At 38.2% G+C, this 26071-nt stretch overlaps 1 protein-coding gene across 3 annotated transcripts in view; it reads right to left on the bottom strand.

Moving 5' to 3' along the window:
* Upf2 (UPF2 regulator of nonsense mediated mRNA decay) overlaps window positions 1–26071 on the bottom strand; it is a 105612-nt gene that overhangs the window by 21262 nt on the left and 58279 nt on the right. For all 3 annotated transcript variants that reach the window (XM_021185904.2, XM_021185922.2, XM_021185914.2), the window contains exons 10-16: window positions 24007–24120; window positions 15836–15952; window positions 11406–11591; window positions 8647–8850; window positions 7163–7438; window positions 5117–5300; window positions 168–307 (exon numbers count right to left, since the gene is read on the bottom strand). In XM_021185904.2, coding sequence (XP_021041563.1) covers window positions 168–307; window positions 5117–5300; window positions 7163–7438; window positions 8647–8850; window positions 11406–11591; window positions 15836–15952; window positions 24007–24120 — 1221 coding nt within the window. The remainder of the gene's footprint in view (window positions 1–167; window positions 308–5116; window positions 5301–7162; window positions 7439–8646; window positions 8851–11405; window positions 11592–15835; window positions 15953–24006; window positions 24121–26071) is intronic.

Below are 26071 nucleotides of genomic sequence, written 5' to 3'. Positions count from 1 at the left end.
GATTTCTGAGTTCGAGGCCAGCCTGGTCTACAGAGTGAGTTCCAGGACAGCCAGGGCTACACAGAGAAACCCTGTCTCAAAAAACCAAAATAAATAAATGAATGAATGAATCAATCAAATTTACTCAGTCGCAGTCCTCCTCACACAGTGGACATGACAGTACTTACTTCTTCTTCTGGCTCGTTCACTTCACTTTCATTTCCAGACTGTTCCTCTGTTTCAGCTCCTCCTTCTTCTTCTTCTTCATCCTCTTCAAGATTTTCCCCTTCTGTCATAGACTCTTTGGACTCTTTGTCATTTACTAGGCCTTGAAAAGAGGACAAAAATGGAAATAAATAGCATTTATCTTTTACACTATGGTTTTTATATTACTTCACTTAAAAAGCGTGAAGTGACTTAACAGCCATTCCTGAGAGCAATAAATGATCATAATTGTGAGAAACACAGGAAAAATACAATTTCCTATCCACAAGACTATAAAAGAAAAATAAGATATATGCAAACATATGCCTTTTTCCTTTTTCTTCCATCTCCAAATACTAAAAAGATTATCTTGTTTAAACTCTATCTCAGATGAAGAAAGACAAAGACAGTCACATGTAAAGGTCAGCCTCAGAGCTCATGGCAGAGCTGTGCCATGCTTTACAAAATAAATATATAAAATCATATCACTTTGTAGAGAAATCACATTTGGCTGTCAATCTGAACGCACACCTTTGTTCTGCAGTTTACATTTTTCTTCAGTAGCAGCGTGTTCTTCCATGGGGAACTTGCTGCCCGAATCTTTCCCTTCCCACGTCATCTACATCTTACTGTGCAGCTCTTCTTCCCACGTCATCTACATCTTACTGTACAGCTCTTCTTCCCACGTCATCTACATCTTACTGTACAGCTCTTCTTCCCTCGTCATCTACATCTTACTGTACAGCTCTTCCTCCCACGTCATCTACATCTTACTGTACAGCTCTTCCTCCCACGTCATCTACATCTTACTGTACAGCTCTTCTTCACATTGGATTAATTTCAATTTACTTGCTCTAATTTGAAGAAACACATAACATAGTCTGACCTATTTCCCAACTCTTTCCTACAAATTACAGAGAGCTTGTCTTTAGATGTGGCTCATCCAATGTCCTCAGTGAGAGTGTCACTGAACATGTCTCTTCAAGTGTCACCTGACCTTCCTTCCTATCTGGTCCCTCCTTACAGCTGATGCCATCTTACTTCTTCTCTAATAAGTTCATAAATGTTGCAAGATCACTAAGGACAAAGAACTTAGGGTATATATTTCAAATTTAACAAAGGCTATAATTGACAAGTATACAGCAGGTTCAGTAAGTCAGTACTAGTTATTCACAGAATTTTCGTAAAATACAGGAAGAACTATTGATAATACGTATTAATCTTCTCATTTCATGAATGCTGAGTGTCAGAGCTTGAGGAACCAGACAAACCTCTAACAACAGAAATGTACTCTAGCGCTCTAAGCTGAGGCAGTGCTGAAATGACAGAAGTACTGAGCACTTAAAGTACTATTTTCACAGTTTGAGGGAAGAAAAAGCAGATGGAGGATGCTCAGAACTAGCTGTTCTAAAAGTGAAATTCATTAATCTAAGGATTTACTTATTGTTTAGTGGCTTTCATATATAAAAGGAGCCAATTTTATTTATGTCTATGTTTAGTTGGATTTTAAAATATTTGCTGGCTGGCATGTGTGTCTAAGTATGCTGAATGCGTATCATGCCATGGCGTGAGTGTGGAAGACCAATCTGCAGGAGTCAGTCCTTTACTACCGTGTGAGCTCCAAAACTCAAAGTCGGGCTTGGTGACAAGCATCCTTACCTGCTGAACTTTCTTGGAGACCTCTAACTGGATTTAAAAACAAAATATTTGACTAATAATTATCAAAGGCAAACAATACAAAGCCAGGAGTTTGCAACCTAAATGTTAGCATAACAACCCAATGATAAGTTATGTGATATGAAATATTATGACATCATTATACTCTCTACTTTCGATATGCATCACTGAGAACACTATGTAAGCAACTGTTCTGATAGCCATGCTTCCAAAGCATCATGAAAATAATCGGATTGCTAGCGTATTTCCATCTGGACCACAACAAAGCTTCAAACTCAGCTTGTACGCACTGCCTTTGCAATTTGCTTTACTCTGTAAGAATGATCTAACTATGAATGATACCTAGGAAACTGTCAATGTAAACAATGTACATGAGACATATAAAGGACATATGGGTAACAAAATATAAATATAGACAAAGCACAGAGTATTAACATGTTAGAAGTGCATATAGGAACAAAATAAAACCCATTTCTCCTTCAATGTAAACTGCTAGAGGACTCAGGCTCCTCTCATCAGAAGCGGCCAGAGCCTGTTTCCAGGGAGTCAGGAGAGCTGAACACATCTTCCACATACTTGGAAGTCATAAGAGCATGAGATTGTTTGTCCTTCTTAGACATTAGCTGCCCATTTAATTTGAACTTTGTTTGTCATGTGTAAATAACACCTCCATCATTCTGGCAAAAAAACCATACTCAATAACCTATCCTATGTTTTTGTTTTTTCGAGACAGGGTTTCTCAGTAGCCCTGGCTGTCCTGGAACTCACTCTGTAGTTCAGGCTGGCCTCGAACTCAGAAATCCCCCTGCCTCTGCCTCCCAAGTGCTGGGATTAAAGGCGTGCGCCACCACGCCCGGTTAACCTATCCTTATGGATAGCATTCTAATAGTTTGCCTGTGTACTTCATACAGAAGTAGTAATGACCTGGCAAGGAAATCATTTTTCTTTTAATCTCAATTTGTACAAAATGTGTATATTTTATGGGGATTTGTTTATTTTGTAGGTTTGTTGTTTTGTTTTTCTGAGACAAAGTCTCCCTGAATAATCACACTGGCCTTTGACTCTTTGCCTCTGCCTTCCAAGTGCTGAGATTACAGGTGTCTGCACTAGACCACATATGGGAAAATTTCAAACAATCAGATTTGTTATTTTTGGGTACATGCTTCTGCAAACTTAAAATTTGGAAACACAAGTACTAGATCATTTTTAGGCCTTTTAAAAATAAATATTCAACCCATTTGGTTCACCGGTATTCTTTATTTTTAAGAGTCTTTATTCATTATATGCTAAATTGCCTAGTATTTAATTAGAACTACTTTTGGACCTTTAATAGTTTTTGGCTTTGTTTATAATTTAAGAAATATACTCTTCTGCTTTAGGATATATTTACTCTGATTTCTGTTCTTCACAGTATTAGCTGGAACCTCCAAACAAAAACGGAGTCATTTTGGCTTTAAAAAAAGTCTTAACCCGTATATTCTGTATATTCTGTCTACCAAAAGGTATGAAAATCACTTTAAAAAGCAATAAAATGGTGTAAACCTGAAAAAAATTCTTAAGAGTCAAACAACAGATTTAAGTATGGTATATTCAAACAAAGGAATACAATCTGTTAAAACAAACAAACAAAAACTCCAAAGATTTTTAAAAAGTCCAGTTACAAAACTGCAAAAACATGAAAAGTTTAAAAAAAACCTATCATAAATCATATTAACAAACCAGTCTTTCTAACTGCATACAGGTGGTTTTCTTTATATTTCTCAGAATTACTGCCATAAACATCACCTATGTTAACACTGTAAATGGTTTAAGACATTAAAAATTAATTTTAGTACTTCCCACTAGCTTCACCTTGCATTGGATGCTATAAAATTAAAATGAAAAGTTCCCAGGTGCTCGCCGACAATGGCAAACAAAGCATGGTGCTGTGGTTCACCAACAGGAGGGTACTTAGAACACACACTATGCACACAGCCTCTTCCTGTTATTTAACTTCTAAAACCAGGAGGATGGAGACTGATTTTAAGTGCTACCATCTTTATAGTTTCAAGCCATAACGGTGACTCATTTTTCTTTCTTCATGTTCCTCATAAATAGTTCATTGTCTTTTAACCCTTTAATTTACAACAAGACCAAGCAATCTTGTTTCTTCTTCCTTATGCCCCTATATGCAGTTGTACCATTTATGAAAATTTCTGGGCCCTAGGGAACACCTTAACAACTTCAGAAGATACAAAGAACAAGATAATGCTTTGTGTGAAATGCTTTATTTAATTAGAAATCTAAAAAGAAAAAGAAACTGGGTAACCTGGGTCAAGGCTGAAAAGCCCTATTTCACCCTCGGTCTTTGTGAAGTGAGCAGGAGAACACATCCCTACGTGCACACTGAGTGTAGAGATTTGAACAATCAGGCAAACTCAGATTTACCCTGGAGGTGGCAAGCACATCATCAATATTCTGGACACCTGCGGTAGGGAGGGGACTGTCACTTATACCTTCACTTCAGACTGGTTCTTCCAGACAAGCAACGTAACAAAGCAATACTCTAAGGACAACTGACAGTAAGGATGCATATGAACACACCAAGTGCTAATGAGAAATGAAATAACTTTATCAACTCTGACAAGATAATGATTATGAAAATACTACAATAAAACAGACTGACTAGGTTGGTATGACTAGACTTTGTATTTGTTACCTGTTGACCAAACTAGTAAACTACTGTATTCCACAGGGGGCGACGTTCAAAGGTTAGGTCTTCTAGAAGCGCCTCAGAAAGCTAAGGAACATTGTACATATAGTCCCCTAGCAGCACATTTTCTCTAGACCCAGAAAAAGAGCCAACTCCACTAATGAATGAGATCTTAAAATTGGTAGTTGTTCCAAATTTCTAACAGGTACTCCCTTCTATACTTCAAAGTCTGTGTGTTCTCAGGAATAGTAACCAGCTGAAAACATGAGACATTTTCATCCAAACGTTTGCTCAGAAACCAGAGTCTAAAAGTAAGAGAGAGCAGTTGACAAGACTGCATTTTTCCTTCACTATCACTTGCTTTAAGTCCGGCTTGATCGTTTATTTCAATTAGAGATCACTTGGTGAACCCAACCAGGTCACATCTAACACTACTATGCAGTACTCAACATCAAAGATACAAAGTATGCAAACTGAAAACTCTGACTGGAAACGTTATGAAACAGATTCTACAGATAAGCTGACCAAATCCCCTCCATTTTCTCTCTGTAATAAATTGCTTACCTAGTTTTATTAAGAATTCTCGTTCCAAGTCTTGTACCTGCCTGATGGATTCTTCCAGAGAATTACAGAGTTTGATCTTTGGTCTTAGCAGCTCTAGTGTGTCACTGATCATGTAATCTATATCAATAGGAAATGGATGGTCTTTTGTCCAAACCTCCAAACTTTTCTTCCACCAAACATAACGCTGATAACAAATAAAAAAATAAATTTAGCTATAAGAAATTAATAGCAAAAATTTAAAATAGTATGTTGTACTGTGGTATTGCCTAGTTATAATAACTAAGTTAAAAGGTTGAACAAGAAACCTTTAATTTTTATTAATGGACAACAGCAATGATTCTAATTCAATTATTTTCTCCTATTTACATAATTTTTGAACCAGTTCTTGAGTTTAGTCTAAAGATTTTTTTATTCTGCTGTCATAGGTTAAAAAAAAGACATGAAAAAAGTATAAACAAAATGTCAAACACACTTTAGGGTTACCACAAACAGAGTTGACACATTTAACTTTATAAAAGTAGATTTGATGCCTTAGTTTTGATAAATTGTCATTATTTTCCTATGTTACCTGCTTCATTTCTTTTTTTTTTTTAAAGTTCTATTAAAGTATTTAAGGATGAACCCAATCCCTTCTTTTGGAGACAAGATATTTCTGTGTAGCCCTGGTTATCCTGGAACTCACAGAGATCTGTCTGCCTCTTCCTCCTGAGTGCTGAGACTAAAAGCATGCACCACCATGCCTGACGAGGATAAAACTTTTTGAAAAAAATATGTGCCACATATTTCTGTCAAATTAATTTGGAAAACACCTTTGTTGACTTCTGGTCCTAAGTATTTCGGAGAGACTCTTTTTCTCTGAGGCTGGAATAGCAGGCATCAAATGAAAAATTCTACTTTAGATATTAATATTGTTTGGAGCAAAACTCAGGTATTTAATATAGACATCTCCAGTTTAAGCAAGTCTTACATATAACAGGGACTTTGACCTTCAAACCTGCAAACTCCTTTCTTCATTTCTTGTTCATAAACTTGTAAGATAAGGCAGTATGTATAGAAGTATAAAAAAGTTAAAATGAAATTCCCCAACATTATATAGTCCTACTTCAATCCCAGCTACTATGCGAATGCATTTCTGATGCCTCAAGCTATATAATAACCAGACCATCCCTTTCTCAAGAGGTAACTGTAGTGACTGTGGCTGGGTAAAATCAGGCACTATTGATGTTTTACTTGGCAGCATCTTAAGCACTTGATGACAAGCTGCCCTTTCTAATCAGTACTTACTATGTTGTATTTTACAGGAAATAATGATTGAGGAACATGTAAGCAACCTAGAAACCTTACAGAAATTGTATGATTATCCCTGTATTTGTACTGAAGTTAATTTACCTCATACTTATTCTAAATCATAAATTATGGAATAAATAAAAATATGAAAAGCACAACCAAAGAGTTAACAAATAAATACATTTGCTTTCTATGTTAGAAATGTTTATGTAAACTATTATTTCTCTAAGGTAGGTAAGTAAACAGATGAATAGCTAGATAAATCAGATCTTTTAGAAACAAGCATTTTTGGATATAAACTAAAACAGGCACGAGAGAAGAATGTTATCAAATCATAAGTAGCTGTTTGTGGCAGGCAGGTTATGATCCCAGCACTTGGGAAGAAGGGACAGGAGGTCACGAATTCAAGGCCAGCCTGGGCTACATGGTGACAGACAAAACAAACCAACTAAACCAACCAAACAAAAAAATCCCCACAGGTTTTTACTTTAAAAAAAGAATTACTGTATCAAATACAAAAATCTATAAATTATTGTGCCAAATTAACAATCTATATACTCTTCAAAGTTAGCAACCTATCATTATCAATGATAAGCTGCAAAAAATTAGTGTTTGTTTATGTATGAATCTGTCACACAATTTAAGGTCTCTACAGTAAGTACAACTTAATTCTGTTTATAAACAATATATAATTTCTCTGCTAAATTTTCTGTTACATATGCATTCAGTGATATGAAATTGTATATTGTGCTTTCATACCTGAAAATATACAAGGAAGCAGTCAAGTTTTCGTTTACTGGAACCTCTGTCAAAGTACTGGCCACAGGTATCCAAAATAGTACATACTAGTCTAATTCTAAAGAGATGCTCAGGAGGGTCCAGGGAACTTGGAGACCCATCAGGGTTGACACCAAATGAAGTAAAAGAATAAAGAGTTCTGAAAATAACAGCTGATTCGACCATTCTGTAATTATAAAGTTCTCCTAAGAACTTGGCACTACTGATACGCCTCTGGTTAAATTTCGGTTGATTAACCTGAAAAACAAAACAAAAAACACCGCACAGGTTTTCAGTGAAGAGCAGCAATAAAACTGGAAGGGTTAATTCTAACGTAAGAGTGCCAACCAGTCAGAGGACACTTGTCAGAGAAACGATGATAGTTTCTTTACCCCTTTCTAAGAATTGGCTATTTCTAATTAGCCTGTCAGCTTCTAAGAAATGCTTATCTTTAAAATGCCTTAATAAAAAGAACATGTTAGATATTAAGTTAAATATTAAGCTATCATTAAGTGAGCTTTTTCTAAATAGTTACAATGTAAGTCTTCCTACCAGCCCACCTAAGCCATTTTCTTTGTAACCTATCAATCAAAAACCATTACATAGCTCGTTATATAACATTAAGAGGAAAGTACTTAAAGAACATTCCTATAATTATCAAATATTTATAATATAAATATAATATAATAAGCTCATAGCTTCCTATAAGTTGAGTCTCAATAATAAATTAAAAATAATAATAATTTAGTATAATCTAACAAAATAAACTTAAAACAACTTCTGAAAAAGAATAAAAAAAGTACTAATGATTGAAGTTGCAGCAGGAAATTTAATATACAAGTTTACTCATAAGTAACTCCCAAGAGACTGCAAGTGATTTAGGGCTGGAGAGATGGCTCAGCGGTTAAAAGCATCTACTGCTCTTCAGAAGGTCCTGAGTTCAAATCCCAGCAATCACATGGTGGCTCACAACCATCCGTAACAAGATCTGATGCCCTCTTCTGGTGTGTCTGAAGACAGCTACAGTGTACTTACATATAATAAATAAATAAATCTTGAAAAAAAAAAAACTTAAAACACCTCTGTCATACATATATGTGTATGTATGTATGTATGTATGTATGCACACATGTATGTAGATACACACATCCAACCTTCCTTCTGGACCTAGGAATGCATATTCATGCAAAAAAAATGCAAGTGATTTAATATAAGAAAGGAACAGGGTTTTTTGTTGTTGTTGTTGTTGTTGCTTTTTAACACAGTTTCTCTACAACCTTGCCTGTTCTAGAACTCCCTCTGTAGACCAGAATGGTCTCAAATTTACAGAGATCTGTTTGCCTCTGCCTCCTTACTGCTGGGATTAAAGGTGTGTACCACTACTGCCCAGCTCAATCGTAGGATTTAAAGACTTTTACGTTCTCCACAAGATCTAACTGGGCTTAACTATAAAGGAGATCTGTTACCTCCATTCCCAATCGAATATCTTCGAGTACTCCATCCACAACGTGGATCCCAACATCCTCCTGGTAGAGTACCAGCCCTGCTAGGAGGTTGGCTACACAGTGAATACTGTTGTATTTCACGTTCCAGATGTTTATCATACAACAAATGACATAGTCTTTTACTTCTTGGTCCTGCCAGGGCAACTTTCGCATCTGTCTCAAAACCTACATGAAGAAAGTGTTGTTTAAATTATTAAGCACATAAAATAATCCAGGAACTCTAGTCCTTATTGTGCAGACACAGAGATTTTAAATCTGAAATACTTTAGTAGGCTCAGTTTTCTTACTTTTCAAAGAGGTAAAATGAGATTTATTATTATTTCTACTCTCTAAACCTTTCCATAATGTCTACAATATTTCCCCAAAATGTCCTACAGTATTTGGGTCATAAAGTCAAATGAAAGCTGATGGATGAGATGATTCAGTAGGTAATTACAAGGCACATACACACAAAGAATATACAGAGTGTAATAAAAAATAAACGAACAGTACAGAGTCAAAGACTAAGCTCGATGAAAGAAAAAAAAGCCATGGTTTACCAAAATTAGTATATATCATTTGACATAAATAATCTTACTTAAAATCTATTTCTAGCAAATGTACCCACATTCAGACCAATGAAACAAAAAAGATGGCGAGAAACAACCTGCACAATCAGAGACACTGAACCTTTGACAAAAACAATCAGTGGAGAACAGAACCAAGCAAGACAGCCTCGTCAGCAAGTCGTACTGGGAAACTGGCTATCCACAAGGGAAGAAGGAAACTAGATCTATTCCTCGCCCTACTGAAAAATCAATTCAAATGCATCAGATCTTAATGAAAGACCTGAAACTCTGAAAGTGCCAAAGGACAACAGAAGAAACATGTCAAGCCCAGGAAAGACCTCTTCAAAGGACTTAAGAAATAATTCCAAAAATTAACAAAGGAGTTAATAAGAAATTAAAAAGCTTCTGCACAGAGAAAAAAAAAATCACCAGAGTGAAAAGATACAGAGAATAGGAATGAATTATTGCTATTTAGCTAAATACTGGCAATATCTTCTAATCAATAAACTAGAAAAATATAAATGGTAATAAATACGTAAAATAGAGTCCAAAATCCTAAGCCACAGAAGAAAGACAAGAGTCCATGTCATCATAATCATAATTGCTATCAACAAGAAAACAAATGCCAACCAATTCTGATAACAATGTGGGAAGAGTCAGTGGTGGTGGCACACCCCTTTAATCACAACACTCAGGAGGCAGACACAGGTGGATCTGTGGGTTCAAGGTCAGCTTGGCCTACAGGACAGTTTCAGGACAGTCAGGGCTATATACAGAGAGACCCTGTCTCCAAAAAAAGGAGGGCGGAGGGAGAGAAAGAACAGAAAGAGAGGAAAAGGAGGAGAAAGAAGAGAAACCGGCATCACAACTGGTAAGAATATTAACTAGTATAGCTACTATGAAAGTCAGTATGGATGTCCTTCAAGAAAGCTAATAATAGAACTGCCATACTATATGACAAACCATACCAGTTTGGGTATTCTAACTCACTGTACCATAGATACCGGAACATCCATGTTTACTGGTACATTTTTAAAAATAGTTCAGTTATGAGAATCAATAAAGATGCTCATCAACAGAGGATGAATAAAGAAAACATGGTGCACAATGGAATATTACTCAGCTATAAAGAAAAAATGAAATTATGAGACTTGTAGGGAAAAAGATAGAGCTACAGATCATTATGCTAAGCAAGGTAAGTCATGCTCAGATATGTATTACAAGTTCTCTCTCATGTGGGCTCTACATTTAAGTGTGTGTGTGTGTGTGTGTGTGTGCGTGCACGCGCATGTGTGTAAGTACAGAGAAAACTTGAGGACAAAGAGATACAATGAAGGGGAAAGGTGGACTAAAGAGGTAAAGGAATGTGTGCTATGAGCGCAGAGGGAGGGCAAGTAGAGGGCAGAGGGCAACAAGAGAAGGATATCAAAGGGTAGGGGTTGGGAAGGTGTAATGACACATTATGTACGAGAAAGCCATAGCAACATCCACTGTGAGATTGTCCTTTCATGTGTCCCCGCTTTCTAGAATCATCCTCCAAGCACCACGCCTGCTCTCCTTACCGCTCTGGAAACACCACTGCTCTACCACCACAGTCGCTTTCAGTGCTTTCCAAACTTTACCCCACTCTAAAGCTGCTTTAATCAACCCTGAAGACAGCGTCCCTTTTCACAGGTGCACTGTCATTCTTGTCACCTTCTACCACAGACAGAAAGGAGTTCTGATGGTTCTTAGCCTTTTCTGAAAAATCACCCTGTTGTTATCCTTTCCAGAAAAATAGAAATAGATATCCAAAATGATAAATTTCAGAGGAATCATGAACCTGTTCCCTGCCTAGCTTGCACAAGGTCCAGGTTCTCCCCAACTCCCCCACAAACACCAAAAACAAAAACACAAAAAAGAATAACAATAAAAAAGATTAAAATAAGTTTCAAAAACATATAACATTAAAATTAGAAGTGAAACATTATAATAATAAAAAGTTATAAAAATACAAAATACGTATCTCTAAGATTCCTTAGCATACATCCCATGAATGTCTTCTTAGGATGACTTGAGCAATATCATTCCTAATGAACGTAGATCTACCCGTACCTGTCCTGGAATGCATGAGGGCAGCACCATCACAAACCTCAAGGTGACTATTACTAGGTGATGTGATTCAGATTTTACCTTTTCCGTAGTGACCTTAGAGAGATCCTTGTACAAAAGTTTTCGGACATACTCCTGAAGAGGAGGACGTTTCTTTCTCACTGTCTTTTCAGCAGGCGGTGGGTTGCAGTAATAATATGCATTTTCTACCATTGTAACATACCGTGCATCAAGATGCATTGCTTGTTTCTTTCTCATCATTTGCTCCTAAAAGAAAATGTCTAGATTAACCAAAACATTTCAAAATGCATGCAGGAAAAACACTTACCTGCTCTGAAAAGCAACAGCATAGAAGCTGAGCAACGCTAAGTTCTAAGACCTTGGGAGCTACTAGTTTCCTTGTCTGAAGAGACATTCCTGATTAAATGGTGTAATACTGGATGGTATCAACTCTAAGAAGGAATTATTATCAGTTACACACAGAACAGCTCAAGTCCGAATTGGATCTTCATTTAATTCTTATTCCTTAATTCCACTTACACATTTGAGCCTTGTGCTCCTTAGGGATAATAGAGGTTGGAATAGTTATAAATCAAGTCACATTTGTAGCAGGCCTTTTTGAATATTTTATGGGGTACATTCTAAAACTTGTAGTAGCACAATGGTTTACATCCCGAGAAGTTGAATGGTCACCCGCTGCCCAGGCTTTCCTTTGTCTCGAATCTCACCACTGAAACAGAAGTTAAGCTAGAGAACTCTAGAATGAGTGCACTTTGGCTTCACTTGATGGGCATCACATGAATAATTTCTGCTAAGAAATCACACAAATCCATGCGTCTTCATTTCAAACCTCACCAGTAAGTTACTCAGCCTCAAAACTAGACTATAAAATAAGACAGATAAATGTCACAACCAAGACATGTATTGCTTGATTGCATAATCTACTTAACTAAGTACCTTAGTGTCTCACTGCAGTGAAGAGACACCATGACCAAGGCAACTTTTGTAAGGGACAATATAAATGGAACTGGCTTACATGTTCAGAGGTTCAAGTCCTCTATCATAAAGGTGGGAGCATGGCAGTGTCTAGGCTTGTTCTGAAGGCAATTAAGAGAAGACTGACGACCAGGCAGAGAGGAGGAGGGTCTTAAAGCCTCACTCACACAGTGACACACTTCCTCCAACAAAGCCATACCACCTAACAGTGCCTCTCTCTGGCCAAGTATGTTCAAACCACCAATCAGTACCCCTTGGTCCCCATAGGCTTATTCAAACACATGTGTCTACAGGAGCCACACCCAGCCATTGTGGAAAGAAAAATGCAGTTAGTCCAAATTCAAAAGTCCCCATGAGTCTAAAGCAGTCTCAACAATGTTAAGATTCAAAGTTCAAAGTCTCTTCTAGATTCATCCAGTCACTTAACTGTAATCCCCTATAAAATCAAAATCAAAGAACAGATCATGTATCTCCAATACCACAGGACATATAAAACATCATAGTGAGGAAATATTGGACCAAAGCAAGACCAAAACCTGGCAAACGCCAAACTGAATCCCTGTGTCTGCTGTAAAAGTTTTATCTTCAAATCTCCAAATCCTTTCATCTTTGTTGACAGCAACAACATTCTTTCTCTTGGGCTGGTTGTTAGCCGCTTTGCTCTGCAGGTATCCCACAGCCCTGACATTTCTAACATCTTAGGCTTTCAGTGCAACTTCAAGTTTACAGCTTCATGTTCACTGTCTGTGATCCACACATGATCTTCTGGGATCCTTCAAAGGGCTTGGGTCACTTCTCTAGCTCTGCCCTTGGTAGCACTCTAGGCTCTGGTTGACTCCACTGCTATTGCTGTTCTTGGTGAACATCCTGTGATACTGGAATCTCCAATTTGCTCGAGTCTTCCACTACAACTAAGCTTCAGCCATAGCCTCTCACAGGCTCTTCATGGTGCCAAGCCTCAACTCCTTTGCATTACCCTTTCAGTCCTGGGCCATCAACTGCAACTGAGGCTGCACCTTCACCAATGGCCTTCGATAGCCTCTCACAGTGCCAAACCTCAGCTGTTCTCCATCACTCCTTCATGCCTTCAAAACCAGTACCACCTGGGTGACCCTTACACATTACCAAGTCCAGCTGCAGCCTGAGGTACAAACTTGGCTATCTCTGGAACATGGATTCTCTGTGCTCTCAGAAAACAACTCCCAGAAGATTTTACCTCAGTGATGCTCGTCTGTTCTTAATCACCACTCTTTCTTAGCTCCAGCTAACCAGCATCAACTGTCCCAGCAGTCCCTTCTATTCTCTAAAGCCAGAGCCACATGGCCGAAGCTGCCTGAGCTCTGCTGCTTGCTGGAGCTGGAACATGACCTTGAATTTAGAGAGCTGCATGGCTGTCTCTTGAATGCTGGGATTAAAGACATGTACCACCACACCTGAACTTGCTCTGTTCCAGGCTGGCCTTGAACTCAGAGACTTGCGTGCCCCTTTTTCCTGGGATTAAAAGAATGTACTACCATGCTGGGACCTTAGCTTTTCATGGCCACTATTCCTCAAGGTCTGGATCAAAAGCCTGGGTCTTCCATTTCTGGATTGTAGTTCATTCCAGAATAAAAATTCATATGAAAACAATAGCCAGGTAATAACATCTATTATGACATAACCATTTTCTTATTCAACTGCAAAAGAATAAACAGTTAAGTTTAGCTGGGTGGGATCCTGCCCCCAACTCACCACTCCCTTAATCTGTGTCTCTCCTTGAACACAGGATTCAGCTCCATTTTACTCCCTGGTGCCCTTTTATTACTAGAATCATACATTTTGTATGATTATTCCTTTCTAAGTTTGTTCCCTTTCATCAAAACACTCTAAATGAGAGTGGATTTTAGTAACCACACAACAGAATTTATATGAAGCTGTTTTGAGATTTCCTTTGCTAATGCAATTAATCTAAATCTCTTCATTTTAGCCTCAGGCAGACTCTTCAGACAAAACCAAAAAGTAGCCACATTTGTCACATTATCACAAGAATGGGTATTAGGACACATATAACCCTTCTCCTCTGAAACGGCTAGAGCAGGCTTCCACAGTTCAAATCACCCTCAGCAACAATGTCTTCCATATTCCTAGTAGGCTGGTCCACTAAGCCCCACTTAAAGAATTCTACTGCTTTCCAAATCCAAAGTCCTCAAATCCATTCTTCCAAACAAAAGCATGGTCAGGCCAATCACAGCAATACCCAACTCCTGGCACCAACTTCTGCCTTAGGATTTCACTGCTGTAGAGAGACACTATGACTACAACTTTGGTAAGGGACAGCATTTAATTGGGGCTGGCTTACAAGTTAAGAGGTTCAGTCAATTATCATTAAGGTGGGAGCATGGCAGTGTCTAGGCAGGCATGACGCTGGAGGGATGGAGAGTTCTACATCTAGTTCCAAAGGCAGCTAGGAGGGTCTCAAAGCCCACCTCTATAACAACACACTTTCTCCAACAAGGCCACACCTCCTAATAGTGTCACTCCCCGAGCCAAGTATATTCAAACCACCACACGACATATTGGAGAAGGGGTTTTTGTAATAACAACACTGACACAATGATAGTTAGTGCCTAGAGGTTCCTAAAGCAGATCTGTCTCTCTAACTCATCAACTCCTTCTGTACATGCTCTCTCCTTACACCAAAGTCTGCAAGCAGGTACTTAGATAGCATCAATAATATAACAATGCTTAATAAACTTGATGGCATCCCAAAATCATAATCAGCTAAATATCTCTTCTAAATTAAAATTTTAATATTGTATTTTATGATTCTTCTGTAATCTTTAAAATCTATTTATTTTAAGATTATGTGTCTATGGGTTTGCACATAGGCACATATGTGTATGGCTATGGAGGTCGGAAGATGATGTCAGATCTCCTGCAGCTGGAGTTACATGAAGTTGTGAATCACCTAAAATATGTACCACTACACCATCTTTCCACTTTATAACTTTTCATTATGAAACTTAATTTTATAAGTTTTTAGATTATACTTTACACATTAAAAAATGGTAGGGACATAGCAAAAAGAAAGATGGTCCCTACCTAATAGTACTGAGTAACTATTCATTTGAATAATTTGTTTTTAGGGGGTCATTTCATTCTCTTTTAATAAAAAAAATGTACGTGCATGCACATGTACATGCAAAACGTGCATATGTGTGCATGTCACAGTACATGTGTGTGGGCCAGCGAACAAATTTATGGAGTTGGTTCTCTCTTTCCACCTTTGTGTGACTTCTGGGAATCAAGCTCAGGTCGTCAGGCTTGCAAAAGTGAACTATATTGCCAGCTCATTAGTTCTTCTTTGAATTAACTGGCAACAAGGTGAAAACCCCCTATGGCTCTCCAGTATGGCAGTTCATTTGTGCAGGATGTTCTAGGTTAGGCAGAGGAAGACAGCCAACACTGATTAAAACTTTTAATCCTTGAAGGAAATCAAGACCCTCATCTTTTTACCAGGGTCTGCAGGTCCTTACCAAAAGCACACTGGTCCTCAGGTGTGATTCTGGAGATCTGAAGAGAAATCTTCCGCAGGTCTCCAGTAGAGTACATGCCATTTCAATATGATGATGAGAAAAGTCTGATAGAAGCATCTGAAATAATAAGAATAATGAAAAACTACACAGACACATCATTTCTAAGAGAGAAAGAAAACAATATATGCATCTGTGGGTAACAACTTGTAAGATGAAACACAAAGTTGATTTTAAAAGTTTTACTGCTAAACGCCTTGCTCTCCATCAAATTTTTGCTTAAAAAATATATTTATAGTTTTTGCTTTCAGAAAAGGAAACTGATATCAAAGCCTTTTCTGTATTAATTAGATATAATGTATTTATTTTAACTATGTATGTGTGTGCATATATGTGAATGGCTTACTTTAAATGTAAATGGATTCAACTCATCAATACAAGAAAATATATATATAGACTAGCTTATTATGGTCCCTACCTAATAGCAACAACATCTAACTACTTGTCTGTGAAAAAACAAAAAACATCACACTAGCAAAGATACAGACTAAACTAAAGGACGGAAACAAATATATTAAAAGCAGGTTGGCCCAGCTATTCTTGCATGTCGCTGTAACTCCCTCTCTGTTGCTATGGTAAAGCCGTCTGACCACATCTGGGGGGGCAGAGAGTCGCTTTCCCTTTTCAGAGTACAGTCCACTCCTGAGGGAAGTCAGCGAAGGAGCTCAAGCAGGAGCTTGAGGCACAAGCCACGGAAGAAGGAAGGACACTGCTCGCTTGCTAGCTTGCTCATGGGCGCAACTTTAACTAGCTGGGTGTTTTTTTTGTTTTCTGTTTTTTTTGTTTTTTTTTTCGAGACAGGGTTTCTCTGTGTAGCCCTGGCTGTCCTGGAACTCACTCTGTAGATCAGGCTGGCCTCGAACTCAGAAATCCTCCTGCCTCTGCCTCCCAAGTGCTGGGATTAAAGGCTTGCGCCACCACTGCCCGGCTTAACTAGCTTTCTTACACAGTCCAGGACTGCTTGCCCAGGGTACAGTGTTGTCCAGTGGGCTAGGTCGTGCTGTATCAATTACCAGTCAAGACAAGCCCTTACAGACACGCCCACAGACCAACGTGATCTGGGCGATCCCTTGAGACTTTCTTCTCATGTGACTCTAGATTACTTCTAGATTTCAAACCAAAAGTCAAAAGGAGATAAAGTAGGCAAGTACATAATAACAAAGTAAACAATTCACAAAAAAAGACAGAACAGGTAGTGAGATAGGGAAGCAGATAGCTCAGCATATAAAGAACTTGCAATAAGATGCAGAGTTCAGTTCCCTGGCACCAATGTAAACGCTGAGAGGGCATGGTGCCTACCCGTATTCCAGTACTCAAGAGACTGAGAAAATCAATTCCCCAGGAAACCTGGTTAGCTAGACTAGCCAAATCAGTGAGTGCTAGTTTCAAGTGAGAGACCCTGTTTCAACTTACAAAGTAGAGATAAACAGAGGAAGACACCTGGTATCAACCTTGACCCTACACCACATACACACATGGACACACACGGACACGGACACACACAAATATACATGTAACAACAACAAAAACCAGAGCTAAAGAGATGGCTTAGCAGTTAAGAGCACTAGCTGTTCTTGCAGAGGACCGACCTGAGTTTGACTCCCAATATCCATATAGTGGCTCAAAGAAGATCTAATACCCTATTCTGACCTCTACAGGGACCAGGCACACACGTGGTTGAGACATATATACAGGCAAAGCATTCATGCAATAAAAATAAATAAATAAAGGCATGAAATAAAACAAAAAAGATTCAACAATAGTGGATAAATATATACTGAATGTTGGGAGTTCCCAATTTCATAACACAACACTAATGGGTAAAAAAGATGACATAGTTCCTAATACAATAATGGGTGATTTCAAACTCCGATCCTATCTTTAGGTAAGTCAGGCAAATATCAAAAAGGATATTTAAGAGTTAAGTTAGAAGTCAGGAAAAAAAAAGCCAACAAGTTAAACCATTTCTAAAACGGATGGCAATCTAAAGCCATAAAGTGTTCAAGAATATAAGTAATTTTTGTATCTTATCAGAACATAATGACATCAATTACACATACACTTTTTTTCCTTTTTTCTTTTTGGTTTTCTCGAGACAGGGTTTCTCTGTGTAGCCCTGGCTGTCCTGGAACTCACTCTGTAGACCAGGCTGGCCTCGAACTCAGAAATCCGCCTGCCTCTGCCTCGCTAGTGCTGGGATTAAAGGCGTGCGCCACCATGCCCGGCTTACACTTTTTTTTTTAATTTTAATTTTTTTGACACAGGGCTTCTCTATGTAGTCCCAACTGTTCTGGAGCTGGCAATGTAGAACAAGCTGCCTTGAATTCACAAAGATCCTCCTGTCTCTGTCTCTGCCTTCCAGGTACTGGGATGAATAACATGAACAGTCATGCCAGTCTTAAATGGTCAGCGGGTTACTGAAGAAACCAGGGAGGAAATGTCAATTCCTAAAATCAATTGAAAATGGAAGTCAAACTTATCAGAACTTTGGGGATACAGCTATGGCAGTTCTTAGAGGAAAGTTTACCAGTATGAGTGCTTACAAATAAAAAGTCAGAGATCTCAGAGCTAGAGATGACACAGTACCCCAAGCGTTCCTGATCCTACTGGGAAGTTGAGTTCAGTTCCCAGAACCCACACTGGGTGGCTCACAACAAGCTGTAACTTCACTTTCAAGGATTCTCATGCCCTCTTCTAATCTCTGCAGGCACCTACACACAGGTATCAAGCACATATGGAGCACACGTGTATGTATACACACACACACACACACACACTAACCATTTTTAAAAAGTCAGAGATTTCAAATAAATAATCTAATGATGCACTTCAAAGCATAGGAAAAATACAAACAAGACAAACCCCAAAAGTATAAATAGCAAGAAATAAAGATCAGGGAAGAAGTTAATGAAATGGATGCTAAAAGAACATTATGTAGACTCAATAAAACAGAGTTAGCTTTTTAAAAATTAAGATTGGTCAACAAATCAGAAGACATCTAAAGAAAAGAATGAGAAGGAAGACCCAAATTAATAATATTAAAACGGAAACAGGAAGGGCTAGAGTAACGGCTCGGGTTAAGAGTACTTGTTGGTCTTTCAGAGGATCTAGGTTGGGTTCCTAGCACCTACATGACACCCATCATCACAGCCATCTATAACTCCAGCCTCAGAAGATTTGACACTGACCCCTGTGGGCACCAGGTGATACACATACATACAGGCAAAGCTTTCGTATATGGAAAGTAAAATAAATAATTAAAATTAAAAAATAAATGAAAAGAGACTCTAGTAAAATCCAATATATCATTAAGGGATACTTTGAAATTCATACTCCAAAAGAACCCAGAAAATATACAAGAAACAAATTCCTAGATATGTATCACATGCCAGAATAAAAATCTAGGACACAAACAACTTAAACAGACCCTTAGCCAAGCAAGACAACAAAAAAGCCCAGGGGACAGGATGGTTTCATTGCTAAATTTTACCAAGTGTTTAAAGAAGAGCCAATATCAATGCTCATGGAACTACTTCATAAACAGAAGGTCACCACCACAACTCATTCTATAAAGCCAGTCTCATCTTGACACTAAAACTGGAAAAAGACATAACAAAAACCTGCATAGACCAATTTTCTTGATGAATATAGATATAAAAATTCTCAGTAAAACTGCAAATCAAACCAACAAGTTGGCTCTGTGTCTGGTAAATGCACTTGCTGAGAAGGAAAACCCACTCACAATAGCTTACAACAACAACAACAACACAACCTGGGGGCAGGAGGTAATCCCGTGAAGTGAACAACTTTTACAATTAAAATCTGAACCATCCAAGAAAGAACTGAAGACTACACTGGGAGACAGAAGAGCTCGAGTGCTCACGGAGGGGGCTTAACCATCACTGCGAAAGCTCTTGTGTTACGAGGAGCTGCATGATGGCTCAGCTGTTAAGAACACTTGGTTGTCATGTGGGCCTCCTAAGAGTGGGAGGAGCAGGGGCTGTCCCTGAAACTGATGCCGTCCTTTGGATCCTGTCTTAGTCAGGGTTTCTCTTCCTGCACAAACATCATGACCAAGAAGCAAGTTGGGAAGGAAAGGGTTTATTCAGCTTACACTTCCACATTGCTGTTCATCACCAAAGGAAGTCAGGACTGGAACTCGAGCAGGTCAGGAAGCAGGAGCTGATGCAGAGGCCATGGAGGGATGCTACTTACTGGCTTGCTCCCCCTGGCTTGCTCAGCCTGCTCTCTTATAGAACCAAGACTACCAGCCCAGAGATGGTCCCACCCACAATGGACTCTCCTCCCCTTGATCACTAATTGAGAAAATGCCTTCCAGCTGGCTCTCATGGAGGCATCTCCCCCACTGAAGCTCCCTTCCCTGTGATAGCTCCAGCTGTGTCAAGTTGACAGAAAACTCCAGATCCCTTTCCCCTAACTGGGCTGTCATGTCTAGCCTCAACAGGAGATGTGCTTAGTCCTATTGCAACTTGTTACGCCAAGGCAGGTTGACATCCCTGGGTAGCCTCCCTTTTTCAAAGGAGAAAGGGAGGAGGGGTGGATGCAGGGAGGGGTAGAAGGGAGAGTCTGGGAGAAGAGAGAGGAGAAGCTATGATCTGAATGTAAAGTGAGTAAGTAAAGAATACTGTTGCTCTTCCAGAAGACCCAGGTTCAGGTTCTAACACCCACACAGTGGTTCACAACTATTAGTAACTCCAGTTCCAGGGGATTTGATACCCTCTTCTGACCCCTAAGGAATCAGGTACACAAGCAGTACACAGACATACATGCATGCAAAATATTCATATATAAAATGAAAAAAGTAAAACTGATTATATAATTGAAAGCAACTTAAGAATAAAATGCAATTCCCAACAAAATCCCAATGATGTTCTTCATGGAATTATAAAAAATAATCTAAAAATCACATAGAAGCACAAAACACCTTAAATAAAGCAATTATAAGCAGAAAGAACACTAGGCACCACAATCTCTGACCTCAAACTATGCCACAGAAACACAGTAAGAAACACCATGGTACAACATAAAAAGAAACACATAGACCAATGGATTAGAACAGAGTACCTAAAAGTAACACCTCCTACCCCACATACACTCACCTAATCTTTGATTACAGAGTCAAGAACATAAGTGAGAAAAAGAAATACTCTTCATATGGTGCCAGAACAACTGCACAGACAATATAAATCATGAAACATGGGGTCTGTGGAAAAAGCTCAGGGGTCAAATACTTTACCTCTAGAACCTTCATTTCCTTCCTTACAGCTTGCTAGCTAGCCAATCTAGCCAAATGAATGAGTTCCAGGTTCACTGAAAAGATTATCACCAAAAAATGAGGCATGAGTCTGATAGAGGGAGACACCTAACATGAACCCTGGCCTTACACCACACACACACACACACACACACACACACACACATGATCCATCTTTCATCCTACACAAAATCAATTTAAAATAAATCAAAGACCTTAGTGTTAGAAGAAACATGGGCAAACACTTCAACATATAGGCACAGTAAATAACTGAAAGGAACTCACATTGCTTAGAAACCAGTCCTGAGAACTGACAACTGGGATCATACGATAGTAAAAGGCCTGAACAAAGGAAGCCAGCAGCAGAATGTACAGACAGCACACAGCATGAGACAGAACCTGACAAGGGAGCAGTATCTACCATCCGTAAAGAACCTCCAAAATTAAAAACGAAACAACCAGGCCGCAGCGACTGCTCTAAGCCAGTGGTTAAGGGCACTGGCTGTTCTTTCAGAGGACCCAGGTTCAGTTCCCAGCACTAACATTGTAGCTACCAACCATCTATAACTCTGGTTCCAAAGAACCAATGCCCCTTTTTGGCCTCTGATGGGACTACACACATGCAAACACAGACAAAGAAAACAAAAGACAACAAATGATGATTAGGAACTATGTAGAGAAGAACTTTTAGTTAGAGCTGATAAAAATACAAACTTGTGCAGCCACTACGGAAGTAAGTATGGAAATGATTCAAGACACGAAAAACAACAACTGCCAAATAACCAACTATACTACTTCTAAGCATATGGCCAAAGGGTATGCTACAGAGATACTTGAACATCCATGTTCATTGTTGAATTATTCACAACAGGCAAGATGTGGGAACACTATAGTAATGATACACAGCAAAACTTTATTTAGTTTTAAGAAAAATAAAATAATATTTATAGAAAAATGGAAAATTATGTTAAGTGAGAAAAGACAGACATGTTTTATATGATATGAAATCTACAATTAAATGAGTGTCTGTGTGTGTGTGCGTGCTCACACATGCAGTAAGAGGGCAATGAGGGAGAAGAATGAGGTCTAAAGAGGGTAAGAAGAGAGCACGTGGAAGCTGAGGGTAATTATCTGGAGAGAAGAAGGCGACTCTGGAAATAGGGAGGGTGGAGAAGACAGTGGGGAGGGTGAGAAGGAGCTAGTATAATAATTTGTGTGTATGAAAATGCCGCAATAGGGCTGCAGAGATGGCTCAGTGGTAAGAACACTGAGTGTTCTTCCAGAGGTCCTGAGTTCAACTCCCTGCAAATACATGGTGGCTCACAACCATCTATAATGAGATCTGATGCCCTCTTGTGGTATGTCTGAAGACAGCTACAGTGTACTCACACACATAAAAATTAATACATCTTTAAAAAAAAAAGAGCAAAAAGTCAGCCTTCAAATCTGAAGTATTTGTTGAAAATGGTAGAAAACATATATGCAAATACAAAAACCCAAAATGGTATGAAAGCTGGGCTTAGTGGCACATGCTCTGTTATCTTAGTACCTAAAGCAAGAATATAGTAGGCTTGAGAGAGACTTAAAAAAATGTTATGACAAAAATCTCTGCACATTAATCTATGTGTATAATGATGACCTTCTTAAAGCAAACGTTAGAAGCAGAATTCTATGCCAGGAACCATGTATATTTCCTCATAGATCTGTATAATTTAAAATGACACAGCAATTAGCTAATTAAAAACACCTGATGATTGATTTCCCCCACATGTATTGGTGGTGTTTTGCCTGCATGCATGCTGTGTGAGGGTGTCAGATTCCCTGGAACTGGAGTCGCAGACAGTTGTGAACTGCCATGTAGGTGCTGGAGATTGAACCTGGGTCCTCTGGAAGACCCAACTGAACTGTTGAGCCATCTTTGCAGCCTCCACATTAGTATATTTCAACAGTCTGTGACATGCTGCCTGAGGTTTGCCTGAGAGAGCCATCTGCTGCTGCTAGCGCTCTTCCAAGACGTCCTAGGGAAGCCTAGCAGGCTTAAGGCTTTCAACATTTACAGAGACTCTTAGTGTTTCAAGTATAAATGCAATTTCAATGGGGGAAAAAAGATTTTAGAAAAAGAATAATTATTTAAAACGCATGTTTTTATCAATTCTGCTCTAACTTTACCACGTAAAATTAATGTTGCTATTTGGTTTCTAACTTAGCTTCATTGTGGACAGAGAACACAATGCGCAGGATTTCAGTTACCAACCCACGAATGTCTCCAGAGATGATTTTGGTGTCAAACATAATGTTAATTATAGAAAGGTTTGGTAAACTGTTCATCAAACTCTAATAGTCCATCCTGCTGTTGCCTGTTCATTACTGTGATTATTTCCTCATGTCTTTTTAAGCTTGTCGGATACAGAATGCTTTCTTGTTAAGCCGGCCGGCCTGCCTTTCAGAAGGAGAGCGATTCCGCCAACATGCTTTCTGCCTCAGATTCTGAAACGGTTTGATGAAACCAGTTTTTGTAAATAGTATTTATACAAATGTATTTTCTCTGTCTTTTTATTTTAGCCTATTCTGTCTGTATCTCTAAGGACACAAAATTAATTAACCAAGTATTGTGCTTATATATGGCTTTTACTTGATATATTTTGTCCCTTTATTTAATTACTGATATTCCTGCAATTTATATCTACCATCCTAGCATTTTTTTTCTATTTTGGTAATGTATTTAATAATATTCCTTTTTACAAATTAACTTTGATTTAAATTAATCAAATATTAATCATTTCTGCAACTTATAAACAGAACTTAAAAGTTTCTCTATTAGGAACAATGTAGCAATTACCTTTAAACAATGCAGTGTATCATTTTTGGTGAACATCTTAAACTTGGTTAGCTCTCCAATAAAGCGGACAGTTTTGTTCTTTGTTTCAATGTTGATCTGGTCCTTTTTTCGAACCTATAAATTAAAAGACATTGCTTAGATAATTAACACATTGAAAACCTGTAATCAGAACTACTTTAATGTTTTAATTCACTTCAAATATTTCAAATAAATTGGGTAAGATTTCTTGACTTCAAACTACTTTGAGGAAAACTTTACCCATGCTGTCCACACTAGTTCTAGGAAGTGCTCTGCAAAGCTGCTCCGTGACCAAGTCATTTGGGGAATCAAAACATTTTTGTCAGGCTTGAATAAACTCTCAAAGTAACCTAATTTAAATCAAGATTTCTCAAATTTATTTAGTAATCTCCGCCTTTTTGACATAGTATTAACTACTATCAGTTAACAGAACATCGGATTAGTATTTTAAGAACACACTTTAGGAAATGCTGCTTTAAAAGATATAAATGCTAAAAGCTTATTTAAGTGAAAAATACTTTCAGGTATTGTTCTATATTATCAACTATATCACATATTTAGTAGAATTCACTACAATGAAACATGCAATATATTAATTGTTTTTAGTATCAGAAATAATCATGTGTCAAAGCTCAAATCTTTTGCAAGTTTAAGTTCTACTTAAAGATATATTTATATATATGTATATAAATACATTTAAATATGGTGTATATATTTAAGAAAAATCAAATATAGTAAAATTCCATTAAAAGCATAACAGTATGCTACAGACAGACTGAGGTAAGTGTAGTTATAGTTAACTGTAGGGTTATAGTTTCAGAAGAAATGCATATTACAGTCGAGAAGTCTATTATGTAAACAATGATCATGAGATGGTAACATCTCCAATTAATTCAGTGTTCTTCCCAGAACATTACCCACTTATTTTGCCCATATTATAACATTCAGAAAAAGAAATGACAGCTGTGACTCTTCTAGTGTAGTAGGGAGAAGGAGAAGAGAAGGGGAAGGGGGGCGGGGGGAGGGGCAAGATCCCAGCAGTGTCAACTGACTTGGCTATGGTGAATACCAAGATTCATATTTCCCAACTATGGAAATTTACTTCCATAATATGATGGCATCCCAAGTTAAACAAAAGAAGTCTAATCTCATGAGAAGACATATATGTACTTCATGATCATTATTTTACTGAACCAGACAGCTAAGCACTCAATGGAATCTGTTGACTTTCAGGCTTCTGTTTTATGCAGCAAACAGAGCAGGTATTTAGACTTTTCAGAATTTTAGTGATGTTTGTTTGTTTGATGATTAAGGAAGGGTTTTACAATGCAGCCTTGGCTGACCTGAAGCTTCCTTATAAACCAAGTAGCTTTAAACTTGTATCAATCCTTCTGTCTCTGCCTCACTGCATGGGAGGATTCCAGGTGTGTGACAGCACCCCAGACTCTTTAGTGATGACTTTAAAATAAAACATGCTTAGTAAGACCCCGGAGCAAATTAGGGGGTCATTATTACTAAATCTAAGTATCAACAAAAGTATACTAAGCAAAATCACAAACATAATAGAAAACTTTACTCATTATTTCCAGATAAACAATCTCTTTGTGATTGGAGACAAAGAGAACTTACAGCCAGAGCAGAACAAGTACATGGTCCATCTTTGTGCTCCCACCAGGCCCTACTAGCTGCTTTGAAATGTGTTTACCTGCTATAGTTAACTTACTGTACTGTGGGACATCAAGAGTTATTCTTTTCACCCAACTGCACTCCACATACCTTATAGATATTCTCTTTGCATTTCTCCCCACCTTCACCCTTCCCAGTCTGGTAATCACTTTTTAAAAAAAGATTTATTTTTATTTTATTTGCATGTACAAGTGCCTGCAAGCATATATGTGTGTCTGGTGCTTGTGAAGGCCAGAAAAGCACGGGGAATCCCTTGGAACTGGAGTTATAGATGGTTTTAAGACACCATGTGGGTGTTGGCAACCAAACTTTGGACCTTTGCAAGAGCCAGTACTCAACCACAGAGCCATCTCTCCAGCCC

This window comes from Mus caroli, chromosome 2 (assembly GCF_900094665.2).
Source record: "Mus caroli chromosome 2, CAROLI_EIJ_v1.1, whole genome shotgun sequence".
Classification (NCBI taxonomy): domain Eukaryota; kingdom Metazoa; phylum Chordata; class Mammalia; order Rodentia; family Muridae; genus Mus; species Mus caroli.
Note: the sequence above shows the minus strand (reverse complement) of the source record. Positions and strands in the feature narration are given on the sequence as shown.